The following is a 20,767-nucleotide window of genomic DNA, read 5'->3' as shown; positions in this document are numbered from 1 at the left end:
AAAAAAAGAAAAAAAAAATAGTTGAGTACTTTCTTCAAATTCTCTACATTGTTCAATTAATTCTTTTGAAGGCCATGATTCATACAGAAAAATTATTTAATGCCCAGTACTTACTAAGATAACCAAATACTGAATGTCTTTTGTTTTCTATATATAAAACATGGACTTCATAGTAGTAGAAGTGGCTCTTCTTTCAGAATTTGATTTCTAAACTAAATATATTATTCTTCCACTTCAAGCACAAGACTGAAGTTCATAAAAACAAAACATTAACCTGTAGTTTCTTTCTGCTAAGAGTAACCATGCAAAAAATCTAAACTTAACAACATGACTCAGATACTAAGTAATCTCTGGATGATCCCTTAAGGAGATAGGGCACCTATGCACATCTCTTCTGAATGTAGGTATTGCTATAATAGCTCTGCTTTGATTTCATCGTTAGGATTATTCTAGATGTGTGGTTGGTGGTTTTGCTGTTTTCTGTCTGTACTAATGGGGGAAGCTGCTTCATTATTCTATATTTAAGTTAAGGTAAATATTATTTAAAAATAACTCTAGGTCACACACTATTACGATTAACTCAACTTTCAAAACCATTCACCTAACAAAGAATTTATCAGAAGAAATACCTTCAGCTGGGTGCAGTGGTACACACTTGTAATCCCAGCAAATCAGAAGGCTGAGGCAGGAGAATTTAAATTCAAAGCCAGCCTCAACAACTTAGCAAGGCCCTAAGCAATTTAGCAAGACACTGCCTCAAAATTAAAATAATGATAATAAAATAGGCTGGGAGGGGTTAATCCCTGGCACCATTTTAAAAAACTCTTCAATCTAGCAAGAATGCATGCCCAACTTCTTCATGATAAACAAAGATCGACCTGAAAACAATTTTGAAATTTCTCTTTTATTTACCATTTTCTCTTTCTTGACATTCCTTCTAGTCTAGGCTTGATACCTTTCCTGAATTTCAAAACTTGCCAGATATTGTAGATACAATGAAGAATAGAATATAGCTTTCTATAGAGGAAAGGCACATATGTAATCAAGAAAAATTATGTGGCCAGGTGAGGTGGCACATGCCTATAATTCCAGCAGCTTGGGAGGCTGAGGCAGGAGGAACACAAGTTCAACGCCAGCCTAAGCAAAATCGAGGAGCTAAGCAACTCAGTGAGACCCTGTCTCTAAATAAAATACAAAGTAGGGCATGGGATGTGTCTCAGTGGTCAAGTTCAATCCTTGGTACCCCGCCCCACAAAAAAGGAAGAAAGATTCTGTGGAAAGCTATGTAATTAAAAAAAAATGTGTGTGTGTGTGTGTGTGTGTGTGTGTGTGTGTGTGTGTGTGTATAAAAAGCTGATTCAAAGGGAGTGAATTACATGGATGGGGACTAGTAGGTAAGATGGTTGGGTGGCATTAGGAATAGAGATTCAAGTCAGGTGCAGAGACACACACCTGTAATCCCAGTGACTAGAGCTGAGGCAGGGAGAATCATGAATTCAAGGATAGCATCAGCAATTTAGCAAGCCCCTGTCTCAAAATAAATGTAACTAGGGATGTAACTCAGTGATAGAGGGACCCCGAGTTTAATACAGTTAATTAAAAAAAGAAAAGAAATGGAATAGAGATACATTTGAACTATCCTAGGCCTCTAAACACACTATGCCCTGAAACTTCTGGCTTTGCACATTTACATGGAATGGTCTAAATTTCATATGCTGCTAATTTTCCTATTTACCCTTTCAGATTTGGTGAATGACCTAGGTAAAGAACTCCAATTGAAGGCTGCAGTCAACTCAGTGGTGGAGTGCTTGCCTACGTGTGAGGTACTGGGTTCGATTCTCAACACCGAATATAAATAAATAAAAGCAGGGCTAGGATTGTGGCTCAGCAATAGAATGCTCGCCTAGCATGTTCGGGGCCCTGGGTTTGATCCTCAGCACCACATAAAAATAAATGAATGGAACAAAGGTATTGTGTCGGGCTGGGGATATAGCTCAGTTGGTAGAGTGCCTGCCTTGCATGCATAAGGCCCTGTGTTCAATCCCCAGCATCACACAAAAAAAGGTATTGTGTCCAACTACAATTAAAAAATATTTTAAAAAATAAATAAAAGTCCATTGACAACTAAAAAAATATTTTAAAAAAAGAACTTCAAAAAAGGAGATCAGGGTGGGAAAAGTTAGGGAAAAAAGAAGATTGGGAAATAGAAAAAAAGTGGGGGACTGTTGGAAAGCCCTGGGAGAAACAAAGAAGTCATTTTTGTTTCTGATGAGAGAAAAGAAGAAGAAAAATGCAGATGTCAAGGTGTGTTTTAAAATACCGACCTTGCTTATGCTGAGGAGGAGGGTGGAAATGAGGAGCGGAGGCTTGAAGTTGGAAATAAGGAGAGGGTGCTTGGAAATCAGGTCACCCAGCAGGAGCCCAGCACAAAGATCAAAGTGTCTGGGATGCCTAGTAGAAGGTCTGACAAAGAAGAAAGGGATGGGACCTAGGTAGAGGCTACAGGAGCCCCCTGAACTGGTTCTATAGTATTCTTCTTGTGCTAAGCAGCCTCTGAAGGTCAAGGTCTTCATAGCCAGCCCTCTTCTGAATTAAAAGACCCACCATTCTGAAGCCAGCCTCTGAGTGACAAAATATTGTCCCTACAGTTGCCATAGAACTATTGTTTCTTCAAGTAGGAATGTGGTTTCTCTTGAACACAGCATAATCTTCTTTCTCTAAAACAAAATAAAAAAATCCACCACCAACAATAACAAAAACCAAAACCAAAAAAAAAAAAAAACTTCAATTAAAACAACTTTAACTAAAAAATGAAATATGGTAATTACTTTTTAAAAATTTATTTTGTTGTTTTGCACTGTTGGCAATATACGTTTAAATATTTTCTTTTTTTTGGGGGGGGGAGAGAATTTTGATATTTATTTTTTAGTTATCAGCAGACACAACATCTTTGTTGGTATGTGGTGCTGAGGATCGAACCCGGGCCGCACACATGCCAGGCGAGCGCGCTACCACTTGAGCCACATCCCCAGCCCACGTTTAAATATTTTCATTTATATTATTTAAAAAGCACTCCTCCTAGGACTACATCTCACATTCTGAAAAACAGAAAAAAAATATGATCTTCAAAAATTTGATTTTCAGGGCTGGAGATGTGGCTCAGCGGTAGCGCGCTCGCCTGGCATGCGTGCGGCCCGGGTTCGATCCTCAGCACCACATACCAACAAAGATGTTGTGTCCACCGAGAACTAAAAAATAAATATTAAAAAATTCTCTCTCTCATTCTCTCTCTCTCTCTCCTCTCTCACTCTCTCTTTAAAAAAAAAAAAGTAAATAATAATTTAAAAAAAAAAAATTTGATTTTCAGGGCTGGGGATGTGGATCAAGCAGTAACGTGCTTGCCTGGCATGTGCTGGGGCGCTGGGTTCGATCCTCAGCACCACATAAAAATAAAATAAAGATGTTGTGTCCACCGAAAACTGAAAAATATTTAAAAATTCTCTCTCTCTCTCTCTCTCTCTCCTCTTTAAAAAAAAAAATGATTTTCAAAGAAACATGAAAGTATCTACCAAGAATCAACATACCCACAATCTCTTACCAATGTCACAAAACAGAAAAATTTATCCTGAGACTAAGACAAAACAGAATCAAATTACTACATACATGAAGGTGTTTTCTGTAATGCTATTCAAAATGGAAAAATCTACTGCATAAAGGAATAGTGGCATATTAACTAGGCAAAGACATGCAAAATGTGACTTAGAACAGACAGACACACATGCAAGTGTGTATGTCAAATGCTATGATGACATCCATTTCAATTTTAGTATATGTGCTGCCGAAGCAAGCACGATGACATCCATTTCAAACTGTGGGCAAAAAGTATAAAATGGGGCTCAGTAGAACAGCATTTGTAGATCCTAAGTGAAGCCCTAGTTTGATCCCCAATACCACACACACACACACACACACAAAAACAGAAAGTGCACAATAATATATAAAAAAGGAATACAATGACATACACAGCTAATTTTTGCTGATTTAAAAAAATTAAATATATTTATTATATACTTTTAAACATACAAAAAAATAGGAAAATAGTACAGTGAATATTCATATACATACCAGTTAGATTAACATTTTCCATGTACACTTCATACACAAACATACTTGGTGAAACCATTTAAAAATATTTTAGAGCCATTATAATATTTCATTCTGGAATGCTTCAGTGTACTAATTTAAAAAATTACTCTATAAACACGTTTTATTATAACTCACAAAATCAGAAATGATCTAATATTTAAAATCCAATCCATATTAAAAATTTCCTCAATGTCCCCAACTCAAGGTTTTTACAAATGGCTTTTCTCATCAGAGTCTGTCAAGGCTATTAACACTGGGAACTAGAGACAAAGATCAGTAGTACAGTGGGTGCTTGGCTTGCACAGGTTTTAATCACTAGTACCAGAAGAGATTTCACATTACATTGGTCTGTTATGTCTCTTATGTAACTTTTAATCAAGAATAGTTACCCAAACCATGTCCTTTTTTTCTTTCTGATATTTTGAAGAAACAAAACCAATTATGTTCTATAACATTGCATATTCTAAAACCTGTTTCACAGTGTCTTCATTAATGTCTTTGAATTTATCGTTCTATTTCCAATATTCCCTGCAAAATGGGAAATAGACCTAAAGGCTTGATTAGATTTCAGTTAAACTTTCTTGACAAAGACAGTTCATAGATAATGCAGTACACTTTATACTACATCACAAATTAAAAAGCTGCCTGGCTATTCAACTGATGCTGGTCATGCAAAGTAAATACATGGGTAAATTACATTTTGTCTACATGACCAACCAGCAAGTATTTGGTGAGATGATATTCTGACACCAGATTATTCTAGTGGGAATATAGATCGAATTTTTTTTTTTTTGGGGGGGGGTGAGGGGCACATATTAGGACACTCGACCAGAGTCACATTCCCAGCCCTATTTTGTATTTTATTTAGAGACAGGGTCTCACTGAGTAGCTTAGCACCTCGATTTTTGCTGAGTCTGGCTTGAACTTGCAATCCGTCTGCTTCCTGCCTCCGCCTCCTGAGCCGCTGGGATTACAAGCATACACCACCACGCCCAGCCCAAATTTTTATCTAATAGTTTTGGCATTAAAATATCTTTAACTTTTCAACTTTTTAATATTTAAATTTTTTTAATTATTCAAAAAGCATTGAATATTTATACAAAAATAAGATTCATTTTTATAATGATGACAGACTTACTCCTTAATTGAAATGTGAGCATCTCCCTTCTTTTTGATTTTGTCTGAAACCCTGTAAGAAAAGCAAAATAAAGGAAGTTAAAAGAATAGCATACACATTTATTTGTATTTATTTATATTTTTAGCACATTTTTATATAGATGTTAAGAAAGTTTCATTTTATTAATTTTATTTAACAAAATATCATCATAAATTAAATTTATTGGCTTCCAACATGTTTTTAAAGTGATTGATTCCAAAGTAAAATATTAAGTTGGAATTAAACATTTTTTATTTTAATAAGGCCAATTATATTCCTAAGGTCCCTTACACTTTCTAAGAAGTAAAAGGTACAGTGTAATCCACCCATTTGTTAATATAAAACTGGGATGTGGGTGTAGGTCCTGGGATCAGTCCACAGCATCACAATAAATAAATAAATAAATAAATAAATAAATAAAACCAGCACTCAATAAAAATGTAAAAGATAAAACAAAATAAAAAAATCAATACTCGGGGCTGGGGATGTGGCTCAAGCAGTAGCACGCTTGCCTGGCATGCATGCGGCCCGGGTTCGATCCTCAGCACCACATACAAACAAAGCTGTTGTGTCCGCCAATAACTAAAAAGTAAATATTAAAAAAAAAAAAATAAAAGAGTATTTGCATTAAAAAAAAAAAAATCAATACTCATATTTACTGTTTCTCCTCGTCAGATCTAGCCCAAATGTCTTAGGTATCCTTCTTTCTGCCTTTTATCTTTCCCTACATCTGTACCACTTGTAGAGGCTTTCCATTCATTACCAATGTATACCTATGAGGCCAGAAGGTACACTGGAACTGACTTTTTACTAATGAGGACAAAAAAAAGTTAGAACCCATTTTATGTTATTCCAATAACATTACTCTTTTATTTTGAACTAGGGTCTCACTAAGTTGTTGAGGTTTGTCTCTAACTTGTGATCCTCCTGCCTCAGCTTCCTGAGTTGCTGGGATTACAGGTATATGCCACTGCACCTGGCTAAAATAGGAATTTTCAAAATACACAGGAGACAGTGCATAAGAATTTGGAAAAGCCAGTTAGCAGAATCAAAAACTAGAGCTAGAGCAGGCTCGGTGGCACATGCCTATAATCCCAGTGGCTTGGGAGGCTAAAGCAGGATTGTGAATTCAAAATCAGTCTCAGCAACTTAGCAAGGCCCTAAGCAACTTAGTGAGACTCTGTCTCTAAATAGAAATCCTGGATTAAAAAAAGCAGGGAGGGGGACCCTTTGAGGGATATAGTTCAGTGGTAGAACACTACTGGGTTCAATCCTCAGCTCTTTGACCTGAAAATAACACTTCTAGAAATCATAAGGAAATGATACACAAGACAATTAATATATAAAAATGGTTACTATCAGAATAAAAAGTTGCTAATGTTCATCAATTGAGAAACTATGAACTTATTCTGAACCAAGCTTATCATAAGCCAGGTATTATTCTACAGAGATCCAATGTTATCAAGACAGACAAGGTCCCTGATGTTATGGAGCTTATATTCCACTGGAAGGAGACAAACAGGCATGAAAAATTATACCAGGGAGTGAATGATAAATGTAACTTAGAAACGTAAGTGAGGTAAAGTGGTAAGAGAATAAGGAGTACCACTTCTGCACTGAGAAGGGAAGGTGAAATTTAAATTTAAGGTGATATCTAATCGTAACAAGCCAAAAGGAAAAGATGTTCAACATCATTCAATCATCAGGAAATGCAAATCAAAACCACAATAAGGGACTATCTCATACCCACTACAGTGGCTATCATCAATCATAGAGATAATAAGAAGTGTTGAAAAGGACATAAAGAAAGAACTCTTTCCCATGAACTTTGGAAAAATTTGGCAGTTTCTCAAGAAGCTGAACAAAGTAATCATGAGTCAACAATTCTACTTGTAGTATGTAGCCCAAAGAACTGAAAATATGCTCATAAAATTTTACGTAAAAATTTTCATAGCAGTATTATTCAAAATAGCTCCAAAAAGGATTCCTTTTATCAACTGATGAATTGATATTGTATAATAGGTATATTATGCATAAAATGGATTGTTCAGCTGTAAAAAGGAATAAAGTACTGGTATATTCGGCAACTTGGATGAACCTTGAAAACACTATGCTAAATAAAAGAAGCCATAGATAAAAGACTATACATAGTATAATTCTGTATATATGAAATGTCCAAAATAGACAAATCAATGGAGACAGAAAGCTTATTGGCTGCTAGGGCTGGGAAAATTGAGAGTATAGGGTTTGTTTTGGGGGTGATGGAAATGTCCTAAAATTGATTATGCTGACAGTTGCATGGCAGTTAATATATTAAAAACATAAACTTTTGACTTGTATACTTCAAAAGGGGAGCTGTATGTTATGAGGATTATATCTAAATAAGGTTTTATTAGAAAAAAGAAAATATTCACAGCAACACAATTTTTAATAGCCCCAAACCGGAAACAAACTGGGAAAACACACATCATACTCTGCAAACTAGAGTAAAAGGTTTGAACATAAAGATTCATCAGTGGTAGAATGAATTAACAGATTATAGTATATCTACTCAATGAAATGTAACCTAGCTATCACTACACATACTAATGTAGATTCAGCTCACAAACAAAACATTGAACAAAAAGCCGAACCAGCCAGAGCTAAGTGTAGCTCAATGATAAGAGTGCTTGCCTAGGATGTACAAGATCCAAGATTTGGTATCTAGCACAGCAAAAAAAGAGAGAAAATCTGTTTTTTCCCCATTACCTATAATTCATTTTATTTCAAATCAAAGCAAAAAAGCTACTGAGATTATAAAATAATTTAAGGGGAAATACTGGAGAATGATACTGGCCAAATTATACTGTTACATTGTATGAATGTATGACTGTGTAACAACAAATCCCACAATTATGTATAACTATAATGTACCAATAAAAAAATATGGATAGAAAAGTAATTGAGGGGGCTGGGGATGTGGCTCAAGCAGTAGTGTGCTCGCCTGGCATGCGTGCGGCCTGGGTTCGATCCTCAGCACCATGTTGTGTCCGCCGTAAACTAAAATAAATAAATAAATATTTAAAAATCATCTCTCTCTCTCTCTCTCTCTCTCTCTCTCTCTCTCTTTTTAAAAAAAAAAGTATTTGAGCTGAGCCTAGTGGCATAAGCCTATGATCCAAGCTACCAGATACTTGGAGGCCTGAGGAGGTAGGATCTAAGTTTGAGGCCAGCCTGGGTAAGACTCTGCTCAAAAAAAAAAAAAAGAAAGAAAGAAAAAATGTTTGACTTGGCCATTACTTACCATATAATAGCCAGTATGATAGCCACTCATATACCAAGAGATTAACATGCTTCCCAAAGCATCAGCATCATCAGAATCTGGACATATAGGAGGTGGTGGGGGAATTATCTGAAAGGGAAAAAGATCTTTAATTCAGCAAACAAAAACATGAAGTCTGGAGATCTGTTTTACACAGAGGATGCTGGGTATTAATTTTATCTTCTCCAACATATCATGGCACGTCCTATTTAAGTTTTTTTTTTTTTTTTTTGAATACCTGGAAAAAGTTAACAGTAATAAAAAGACCAAAATTAAATTTAACAAAGATTAAAAGATACTAGCCTGGCCTAGGGTGGTAGCACAATGGTAGAGCACTTGCCTAGCATGTATAAGGCACTGGGTTCGGTTCTTAGCACCGCATATACATAAATAAAAATAAAGGTCCATTGTCAACTAAAAAAAATATTTAAAAATTTTAAAAGATACTATGCAATTCAAAATATTAGATGTTCTAATTTGATTAGACTATTTTTCTGTTTCATTATGAAGACATGAATAGAAAGACCAAGCACCTTATTTTTCCTACACACACATACACAGTACTTCATGACCATTTTAAGTAAAGATCCTAGGTAGAATATTTGCCCTATCCCTACCCCAAAACAGTCTGCCAAACTATTTATATCTATTGTTAACACCTAAATATCATCATCAGAAATAAGTTACATGATCAAAAGCTAATATCCAAAGTATATCCAAGGGGTGTAAAACAATCAACGTCTTATATGTGGTGTAATTGAGTCCTTTCTTCCTTTTCCTTTTTTTGGTGGAGTTATACCTCCAGTCCTAACTATGTCCTTTTTCCCTTTTTTGGAAGTACTAGAGATTAAACCCAAGGGTGCTTTACTACAGGGCTATAGCCTGCCTGCTGACACACACCTTTTAAAAATATTTATTTAGTTATAGATGGACACAATACCTTTATTTTATTTGTAATTTTTATGTGGTGCTGAGGATTGAACCCAGAGCCTCACACATGCGAAGCAAGTGCTCCACCACTGAGCTACAACCCCAGCCTCTCCTCCATTTTTTTATGTTTTATTTTGAAACAGGGTTTCATTAAGTTACCCAGACTGTGCTTGAGCTTTCTATCCTTGGGCCTCAGCCTGCTGTGTAGTTGGGGAAGGCACAGAGGTTCTTCCTATTAGGAGCTACCTCATATAGAAAGATACCAACTTTTGCCAGGAAAAAACAGGCAATACATATAGTTCAGAATTGGGGTTCTGATAACACTGTCTGAGTAACAGAAGGGAATTCAAAATGAAAACTGAGGTTTAGTGCAAATCTTTTCTCATTATTCTGTGGCCCAAGGAATGATCTAAAATGATAATTCCTAATCCCCTATATTCTGCTAAATTCCAAACTATATAAAAAATCAAAATTTAATATGAATTCTTTTGTACTTACTGGTGGTCCAGAAGGAAATGGAGGTAGCCAACATGATAGGAAGTGGGGTGGTGGAGGTGGTGGTGGTGGGCCACTGAATTTTAGACCTGGCTATAAAGAATGTTTCAAAGGAAAATTAATTTACTAATTTCAATTAAGGGAAAGAACTGAAACCCAAAAGAAAAAAAATAATTACCCAGAATAATATTGTATCATACATATAAAAAAGATACATATCAAAAAGTGGAATTTCATGTACTAAATCCTACAGTCAAAGAGACCCATAAGTCAAATAATAACCTCTAGATTTTTCTCATTTCTTTTCTATGTAAACATTAAGGAAATAAAATCAAAGTAAGGAAGATTTTTAACTACCTAATGAATCAAAGACAGTGCATTCAGCAAGCTATTTCAATTATAAAAGATTATATACTCTCCCCTACTTCTATTAACTACATTATATAATCTTTGTATGAAAGCCCTGTCATATATGCTTAGAGCACATACTGTGAAAATTAGCAAAACCTCTCATCTAACAAAAATCAGCCCCAAGACTAAAGAAGCATAATTTTAAGAGCTTTGATCATTTTATGTTCAAGAACCTCTAATACAGTGTTAACTCAATTAAAAAAAGCTACCATGAAAAATCTTAAGGAGAATCGTGATTTTTAAGTTATTATCAGAATACCACACTCTTTCACAAAAAACTAGATAGGGACATCGCTTGGGTTCTAAAACAACTTACCCTATAATAAGACCTTTTTTTTTTGGTAATGGGGACTGAATCTAGGGCATTCTGCCACTGAGCTACATTCGTCATCCTAGCCCTTTTTATTTTATTTTTTAAGTTTTGAGACAGGGTCTTGCTAAGTTGCTCAGCTGGCCTTGAACTTATGATTCTTCTGCCAGAGCCTCCTGAGTCACTTAGATTACAGGCATTTGCCACCATACCTGGCATAAAAATAATTTTCATTTAAAATGATTAATTTCTGTCGGGCTCGGTGGCACATGTTTATAATCCCAATGACTTGGGAATCTGAGGCAGGAGGATTGCAAGTTCAAAGCCAGCCTGAAAGAGCCACAAATAAAAATAGTGTAAATCCACAAAACAATCTGGGGACTCCTCAAAATTTTATCCATATTAGATGTAAAATCTGTATTCGTCCCTCCCCCCCAAATATCTGATGTGGGTAACACATGGAACTACATAGCATATTGTCCAGGTGATGACAGAATATTATTATTATATTTTACATATAATAATATATATCTTTTTTTTTTTTTTTTTTTTTGGTGGTGCTGGGGATTGAATCCAGGGCCTTGTACATGCGAGGAAAGCACTGTATCAACTGAGCTATATCCCCAGTCCTATATCTTCTAACTTCTAAGAAACTAAATTATTATTATTAAGTCTAATACCTACTACTCCACAAAAGTTGTTTGGTAGGTCTTTCAATATGAACCATTTTGCATCATTTTTTTTTTTTTTCAAAAAATTCTCACCTGTGTAAGTATAACATCTAAAGAGAGTTATCAAAGTTTCACAGGGAAACTACTCAATGGAGGAGTTAATTTCCAATATAAATTATTTCTGGAAACCTTTTCTGGATAATAGGTTTACCTTTCCTGGTCCCAATCCTGACCCTGGCATTGGGGGTGGTGGAGGGAGAAAACAGTCCCATGGAGTTGCTTTTGACTTGATGTTATTTGGTTTATTTCCAGGAGACCTAGAGGAGTTTTCACTTTCATCTGTTGAAACTTGACTTTCATTTTCATTCTTTAAAAAGAAAAAAAAATTGTGTTATATGAAAATGACACCTATGGTCCCAGCTACTTGGGAGGCTGGGGCAGGAGGATCACCTGAGCCCAGGTGATCAGTCTGGGCAGCACAGGGAGGCACTATGTCAAAAAAATAAATAAATAAAAGAGAAAGAAATAATGTCTCAGTAGATCAAATGGATAACTTGGTATGCAGTTACTCCTTTTTGTTTTTTTAAAGGATGGGGTCTTGCTATGTTGCCCAGGTGGGTGTTGCAGCTGGACTCAAGTGATCACCCATCTCAGCTTCCTGAATAGCTGAGATTAGAGGCATGCACCACCCTATCCAGCTCAGGAACCGAAATTTTTTTGTATCCTTACCTCCTGAGTATTCTGTTCTATATTATTAGCTACTTCAGAGGTTGGGGAAAGCAGATCAGACAGATTTTGCTCCTCTCTATTTCCATATCCAGTGTAAATCACAATACAGGTTTCTCTCTTAAAATCAACTGAAGCAATGGTGGCTGGATAAATACAGCCATCTTCTGACCAAATGGCAGAACACTTATCACCAACTTTCCACTAAAAATGAAAGATATGCACACAAATACACACACAATTATTTCTTGAAAGAGAGTAAACTGTAATCTTATTTAGATGGGGTAAGGGTGACAGGTATAGTGGACAGTCTCTAATACATTTGGAAGGCAGAAAGAGAAAAAGGCTTAGGACCAAATCCATGCAAATCTGAATTCCAGCTTTTGCATTTATATAATCATGGACAATGTTCTTAAACACTTTTGAGTCATCTTTTACCTGTCTATAGACTGGTTATAATACAGTCTACCTCCTTATTTGATGTGAAGAGAAGCAGGAAAAGTATATTAAATGCCCAGCACCAGCCCAGCTCTGTGCCTGCCACAGAGCCACGTTAACTCTCTTCTCCTTTGGTAATGACGAATTTAAGGTTGACTAAGAAGACAGCTTCCAAGTCAACTGTTTCTAATTAACAGAAACTACTTTAACCCAGAATTTTTGGCTGTCTGGAATTAGCAATTTTAGTGTTTTTGAAAAACAAAAAGGATATCCATCTCAGTTTAAGAAATAAACACTGCTGATTCAGTATAAGGCCCTCAGTTACTCCTCTCAAACAGCATCATCACCTTTCCTCTACTCCATCCTCAAAGTAAATCTTGTCCTGATCTTTTTTTTTTTTTTTTTTTTTTTTGGTAGCAGGGATTGAACTCAGAAGCACTCAACCACTAAGTCACTTCCCCAACCCTATTTTGAATTTTATTTAGAGACAGAGTCTCACTGAGTTGCTTAGCGCCTTGCCATTGCTGAGGCTGGCTTTAAACTCACAATCCTCCCGTCTCAGCTTCCCAAGCCGCTTACACTTCCCCAGACCTATTTTGTATTTTATTTAGAGACAAGAGTCTCACTGAGTTGCTTAGTGCCTCGCCATTGCTGAGACTGGCTTTGAACTCACAAACCTCCCGTCTCAGCCTCCCAAGCCGCTGAGATTATAAGCATGTGCCACCGTACCCGGCTTTTGACCTGATCTTAATATTTGTCAATCCTAACTAATATTCCCTATACTTTTATTATTAACATGTACATTCCTAAATAACAGAAAGTGTAATAGTCGTTTTAAAAGTTGCAAGATCACATGTCAATAGAAAACACTGTACAAATTAATCATTTAAGTTAAAGGTATTTGACACTATTCAATAAGAACAGAAGAAATTCTTTGAAGTTAAATTTCAGTTTTAAAACAACCTGTTTCAAGGGAGTTGTACTATTCTTCTTCTGGCTTTTATTCTTCTTAACAGGTTTTCGCCTAGGTGTGCCCTTTGGCTTATCTGAAGTTTCACAAATGTCACCATTCTTTAGAGCATGCTATGAAAATAGAAATAAAAATGTACACATTATAGAATGATACATTTAAAAATGTCAGAGTATAACTCAGTTTCTACTATAAGCTGGTCTCAAGGCTCATCACCTCGAAAGCCTATATTCCTCTTTTCATTATCTCACATTCTACAGGAACTGCCCATGAAGATGGTGTCCACCTGAATACCAGCTCTAAGGACTCCCAAATCAAGTCTCCATGCTCTCAGCCTCTGTAACAATAGACAGTTACTATTACAATTGATCACCTCCTTCTTCTTGATATTCATGATAATTTAGATGATGCAAAAATGTAAGGCCCCAGGGCTGGGTTGTGGCTCAGCAGTAGAACACTCGCCTAGCACTGTGGGTTCGAACCTCAGCACCACATAAAAATAAATAAATAAAATAAAGGTATTGGGTTCAACTACAACTAAAAAATAAATACTAAAAAAAATTATAAAAATATATAAGGCCCCAATGCTTTAGTTATTTCTCTAACCAAGTCTTACACTTACCCGTTCCGGTCTTTACTTGCTCAAGGTAATCTATTTCCATTAGTTCAATTATAATGCTTCCAAAGCTACTATCCGGGTCTGAATTTTCTCCTTAGTTTAACCCAACATTTTGAATTATCAATTTTACATTTTCACACTCAAAGTGAATAAACCTAATTACCTTTTCCCCAACAAGTTCTTTTCCTCCTTTACTCAGACTAATTCACCCTTCAATATGATCAACCCTATCCCACATTAAACCCCATTTCAATCTGTATTATACAGAACTCTTAGTAACTCTTTCTAAGCCAACTTCTAGTTTCATTGAATAATGGAAGGCATTAAAATATCTAGAATTTGGATACAAAGATGACACATGACCTGATCCTTAACTCATGTTACAAGTGTAATTATGGAAAGAAGTGGACTCTCTCTGCCTGGTGCTTTGCATAAATATATGTTCTGTGTGCTCATTCTAAACAGGATGATGGATAACCAACAAACACTTGATGCTCAATAAGACTAAATATTTTGAACAGTGAAGAAAATGAAGATGTTAAACATTCATATAAATTTCTTATTTCAGCTACAGAACCAGACTTTACCTCCTAAAAAACGTGTATAATCCTACATCAGAAACACTTAACTTGACACCCAACTCATGGGATTTGGAAGGATTAGTTTAATTGGGACTAGGGATGTAGCTTAGTGGTAGAGTGTTTATCTAGCAGGCACCAATCCCTGGATTCAATCCCCAGTACTTTGAAAAACAAAACAAAAACAGCACCACTAACAAAAAAAACCCAAACCCCAAATACCAAAATATGTAAAGCACAATGCATAGAATTTTGTCATACTCTATAGTTATTTATTATTAATTATTGTATTACTGCTATTTATATCATCATTATATCACTAAAAGCTTATTAATTGTTTAAAAATGTAATTCAGACTGTCCTTTTCCTACTTATCTGAACTAGAGGACATCTTCCTTTTTCTTTCTTTTCTTCCCTTCCTCATTTTCTTCTTCCCTCCTCCCTCCCTTTCCCCCCACCGTTTTTTTTCCCCCCAGTACTGGGGATAAAACCCAGAGGTGCTATACCACTGAGCTACACCCCAGCCTTTTTATTTCTTATTTTGAAACAGGGTCTCACTAAGTTCTTAGGCTGCCCTTGAACTTGGGATCTTCCTGCCTCAAACTCCTAAGTGGTTGGGAGTAAAGACATGTGCCACCATGCCTGGATAAATTAGAGGATATCTATAGTTTGATATAATGTAAAAGTATTTAAAAAAATAAAAGTTTAAAATACTGAAATTGCTTTTGCAAAAGGAATGACATGCAGATATGCTATCAACTTCTAAAGGATGATTAACTCACCCATATTTTATTTATTTATTTTCATGTACTGGGAATTAAACCCAGGGGTGTTCTATCACTGAGCTACAGTGCAATTTTTTTGAGCTGGGCATGGTGGTCCACTCCCCAGCAGAGCTGGAGGCTGAGACAGGAGGATTGCAAGTTCAAAGCCAGCCTCAGCAACAGCAAGGCACTAAGCAAATCAGTAGGACCCTGACGCTAAATAAAAAAAAAAAATAGGGCTGGGGATATGGTTCAGTGGTTTAGTGCCCCTGAGTTCAATTCCTGATATCCCTCCCAAAGGCAAGGTATTGCTAAATTGCTAAGGCTGGCCTTGAACCTGCCTCAGGATGAGCCAGTGGGATTACGGCATGTTCTACCACACCTGGCTAACTCATTTTATTATCTAAGCTTCAAAATGAAAACAAAATAATATGTACTTCAATGTCTTACTGTTACCAATTATTTTTTGCAAATGAATAACATGAAGGAATAGGGAAAAATAAACGTTTCATACCTTAAAGGAAGCCACAGCCTTATCATAAGCTTTAATCAATGCTGTATCATCCCAAATGTCAGAATCATCACTCTGGGAAGGGAAAGGAATAGAAATAATTCATGTTCAGATACACTTTATCAAAAATGTATGTTAGGGGCTAGGGATATAGCTCAGTTGGTAGAGAGTGCTTTCCTCACATACAAGGCCCTGGGTTTAATCCTCAGCACCACAAAAATAAATACGTGGTTATCAGAAGCCATTTACAAAAAAAAAAAAAAAAAGTATGTTAGTACCAAGAGCCATCTTATCCAGACTTAATCAAGTATATATGAAGAACTCTCAAACCTCAATAAAAAGAAAACAATCCAATATAAAAAGAGGGTAAAAGACCTGAACTGAAGAAAATATGTGGATAGCAAATAAGCACATAAAACAAAGATCAACACCATTAGTTATTAGGAAAATACTCATTAAAATCCTAAGATACTACTATACCCTTATTACAACATCTAAAATTAGAAAGACGGACTATAGGGCTGGGGTTGGTGGTAGAGCACTCTCCTAGCATGTGTGAGACACTGGGTTCAATCCTCAGCACCACATAAAAGAATAAATAAATAAAAGTATTGTGTCCATCTACAACTTATATATATATGTATATATATATATACATATATATATATATATATATATATATAAAAGCCCTACTATACCAAATGTTTGCAAGGATAAGGAGCAAATGGAACTTTCATACACTGCTGAATAGAATGTAAAATGATACATACACTTTGAAGAGTGTGGCAACTTCTAAAAGACTTAAAATAATCTACCTCATGTCCAAAAAGAAAATGAAAGCATTTGTTCCTAAAATTAATTATACCAATATTCATGGGAAATCTAAAACAGTCCCAAAATGGAAACAACCCAAATGTTCATGAACAAGTGAATGGAAAAAGTACAACATACACACATAGTGGGATACTACTTAGCAATAAAATAAGATAAACTGACATACACAAATGGATGAAAATCAAAACAGCTATAAAAGATACTGTATGATTTCATGTTTATAAAATTCTAAAAAATTCAGACTAATCTGTGGTGACAGAAAGTAGATCAGTAAAGGGAGGAAAAAAAGTAAATCATGGGCTGGGGTTGTGGCTCAGCAGTAGAGTACTCGCCTAGCATGTGCAACAACCTGGGTTCCATCCTCAGCACCACAAAAATAAATAAATAAATAAATAAAATATATTAAAATTAAATTAAAAGATAAATATTTTTTAAAAAAGTAAATCAGTGGCTGGGGATAAAAGAAAAGGAGGAATGGGAGGAGAGCATCATAAAGGTGGAATCCAATTGCTCCAAGGCCACCATGCTATAAGGAAATGCAAACCAATCTACACATTGAGACCACAAGGAGATATCCTGGAACTACATGAAGAAATGCTCTGCTGCTCCCTAGCTGCCCAGTCCCCTGCTACATACATATGTAGCTCTCGCAACTGTATGTATGCTACCACATGAGAGCACTGAACAAGAACTGCCTAACAAATTCCTGACCCACAAAAACCCTGAGTGGTTCAAACAAATCATTACTACCATTAAGCCACTAAATTTGAGTGATTTGTCACACAGCAATCCAGAAGATTAGGTAACTCTCAGTAGCTCTAAAGTTATTCCTCATGTCCTGCCATCTTTTATTACTTCTCAACTCCTGGAACTTCAACTGTGCTCTCTTGAGCAATTAGTAAAAAAAAAAGCAACCTCTTCTATGAAGTTCCCATCATCTTGCTCTAACCAAAATCTGCCTTTCCCTGAGGATGCCACTTTCCTTGAAGCAATCTCAAAAGGCAGATATTTTCTCTTCCATACTCTTCATAGCCCCACACCAGAGATGGGGAAGAATCTTCCTTGTTCCTTACTTCCATTTTCAGATTATTCTCCTTCCCATCTCTCTAAAACATTCCCAGTCCACTGGGCGCAATTGCACATCTGTAATCCCAGTTAATTGGGAGGCGGAGGCAGAGTAATCACAAATTCAAGGCCACTCTCAGCAGCTCAGTGAGACTCTGACTCAAAAAGGGCTAGGGATGAGTAACTCAGTGGTAAAGCACCTCAGGGTTCAACTCCCATACCCTGCCCTCAAAAAATTTCTGTCATCAGTCTGCAGTTGCAGTCATCTACAACCTCCTGGGTCACTCTTCCTCATTCTTTAAAGTTTACATGTCAGCATCCTAACACTAGTCCTGTCAGAATTTTTGGTGACTTAAACACAGATGTAAATTATCCTTCCAATACCCTAATCCTCTGAGTCTTTAAACTCCTCTGCCAACAAGGTTGGACATCCTCAAAGTCAGCTACTCACTTTTATGGTGTTTGTTTATCATGAATAATAACTACAACCTATCCATAAATTCAATTTCAAGAATCCCACACTCTAATAACCACCTTCTAAGATCTGCAATTTATTACTTCTAGTAGCCTGATAACAATCATTTATCTTCACTGAGACTGGCAATCCTCACAATTTTTAACTGTCTCTCAGCATTTTAATGTCCTCACTTCCTTTTCTAGCCAGCCTAAATTCTATGGTCCATCATTAAGATAACCCAAGGGGGAGAGGGGCGCCTGGGGTTGTGGCTCAGTGGCAGAGCACTTGCCTCGCACAGGTGAGGCACTGGGTTCAATCCTCAGCACCACATTAAACAAACAAACAAACAGATATTTTTTTTTTCAAAAAGGATAACCCATATGTACCTCTCTCTCATTTTTTTGTACTGCTGGGTATTGAACTCAGTGCCTCATTCACACTAAGTAAGCGCTGGACCACTGAGTGAGCCCTCCCCTCACTTCTTCCTATCTACTTGGCAAAATTATAATACTGCTAATTTCAACTCTTGGTTTATTCTATGCCTCCACTCACTCACCTGAACTTAACTGGAGAAAAATACAATCATGTCTGACCTCCTACGACTCACAACCCCGAATCTCAAGTAAGCCTTCATGATGCTTATCCATTTACACTAAATTTTCCTCCTCCAACACTGATCCCCTCTCCTAGGGAACTAGTTCCTGTCTTTTCATATTTCAAACCTTCAACACCTCCTCCCCCCTCCTTCCACCCAGCTGATGACCTTGCCTCTTTCTCTAAGAGAATGGCAAAAATCAAAAGAAAACCTTAACAATCTCCTGCTACCATGTCTGCCCCTTCAGAGATCTGTAACCCAAATAACTTTCACTATGCTTCTAAGGAAGGTTAAATTCATCCCTCTCACCTACTTTACCTATTGCTCCAGAATTCTCTTCTCTTCACGAATAATTAATTTTTCCAACTTTGCTGAATCTTTCCAATCATAGCCCATAAAGAAACTGAAGCATGTGGCTTGCATCTTAAAAACAAATACCAAAATTTTACATCTTCTTTACCTCATACCCTCCCTCATCTATTGCCCACTTGCTCTAACTTCTACTTATAATAAAATTCCTTTAAGTATTTGTCTTTTCCCACGCTCAACTTCAATCAAATTTCACCATGTCATGATCTAGACTAAGCTATGGGATCTTCCCTCTTCCCCATCTCAGTGCATCTCAGTAAATGGCAACTTTGCTTTTCGACTGCTCAAGATAATTTCAGTGTCACCCTTGACTTTTTTCTCTTAAAACATTCTTATCGAATCCACCTGCAAATCCTGGTCTCTCTGATGACAAAGTATATCTAGAACCTAAAACCTTTAGTCTAAATCCACTGCTAACACGCCGATCTAGGTCTGGATCATTTCAATAAACTCTTACCAGGTTTCCCTGCTCCCCTTTGACCCTGCCCACCCTCCACCTAGGTAAGGAAAGAGTAGACAAATCACGAGATGCAGTATGGCCTCGCCTCAAAGCCATCAAGGCCCCCGTCTGCTAACGGAAGGGGCCTGTGGATGGGGCTCACAAGTAGGGGAGTGGGGAAAGATGTAAAGCAGGACCTTAGCACCCGCGAACAGACCGGTCAGGTCCTGCCCGGAAGCCAATGCTACCAGCACGCACTGGGCGCATGTACCGAGGCTCCGCGGACCGTGACCTCACCTGGCCTGTGCCGCGCCGGAACAGCACCGAGTCTTCCTGCTCGGGGACGCCGCTGCTACCTCCACCTGGACCCATCGCCATGGCGAGCTTTCTGGAGGACGGACGGCGTGGGGTGCAGACCCAAGATGACGACTTCCGCCGCGGGGGCTTCTGGGACCGGAAGAGCACAGTGACCCGGAGGGCGGCTTGGACGACACTTCAAGCTGCCTTTGGATTGTTACTTCCCTCCCAGCTTGGTCGCGTGGGTGTTTCTTTCCTCTCTCTCCCAACTCTTTGATTTCGCTTTGTTGTATTTTTGTAAAGTGATTCCATCAGGGTTTCTTTCTTTCTTTTTTGGTACCAGAGATTGAACCGAGGGACACTTAACCACTGAGCCACATCCCAGCCCTTATTTTTTAATTAGCGACCCTAAAGTTGTTTAGGGCCTCACTTAGGTGCTGGAGTTGACGGCTCCCGCCAGGGTTTTGTGTTTTGCCTTGTTTTAAACAATAAACTCTCAGCAAATGTTAATGCAAGGTAATTAAGAAAATGAGGGTCAGCAGCCCGGAGTGGTGGCGCACTCCTGTAATCAGTCCCAGCGAGTCAAGAGGCTGAGGCAGGAGGATCTCAAGTTCAAGCTAGCCTCAGCAGTTTAAGGAGGACTTAAGCAACTCGGTGAAACTCTGTCTCAAAATAAAAAGGACTG

At 37.2% G+C, this 20,767-nt stretch overlaps 1 protein-coding gene across 6 annotated transcripts in view; it reads right to left on the bottom strand.

Moving 5' to 3' along the window:
- The window catches only part of Smn1 (survival of motor neuron 1, telomeric), a 29,094-nt gene extending 8,886 nt beyond the window's left edge, over positions 1-20,208 (bottom strand). For 4 of the 6 annotated variants that reach the window (XR_013343874.1, XM_026393239.2, XM_026393241.2 and 1 more), the window contains exons 1-8: positions 20,083-20,208; positions 16,030-16,101; positions 13,548-13,667; positions 12,150-12,350; positions 11,632-11,787; positions 10,032-10,121; positions 8,586-8,693; positions 5,285-5,335 (exon numbers count right to left, since the gene is read on the bottom strand). Coding sequence is in view for 5 of the 6 variants with exons in the window: in XM_026393239.2 (XP_026249024.2) it covers positions 5,288-5,335; positions 8,586-8,693; positions 10,032-10,121; positions 11,632-11,787; positions 12,150-12,350; positions 13,548-13,667; positions 16,030-16,101; positions 20,083-20,163 (876 nt within the window). In the remaining variant the exon portion in view is untranslated. The remainder of the gene's footprint in view (positions 1-5,284; positions 5,336-8,585; positions 8,694-10,031; positions 10,122-11,631; positions 11,788-12,149; positions 12,351-13,547; positions 13,668-16,029; positions 16,102-20,082) is intronic. The other 2 variants (XM_026393242.2, XM_026393243.2) reach the window with 2 other exon arrangements.
- Positions 20,209-20,767: the final 559 nt, after the last annotated feature.

The sequence above is a fragment of the Urocitellus parryii genome, chromosome 1 (assembly GCF_045843805.1).
Source record: "Urocitellus parryii isolate mUroPar1 chromosome 1, mUroPar1.hap1, whole genome shotgun sequence".
Taxonomy (NCBI): domain Eukaryota; kingdom Metazoa; phylum Chordata; class Mammalia; order Rodentia; family Sciuridae; genus Urocitellus; species Urocitellus parryii.
Note: the sequence above shows the minus strand (reverse complement) of the source record. Positions and strands in the feature narration are given on the sequence as shown.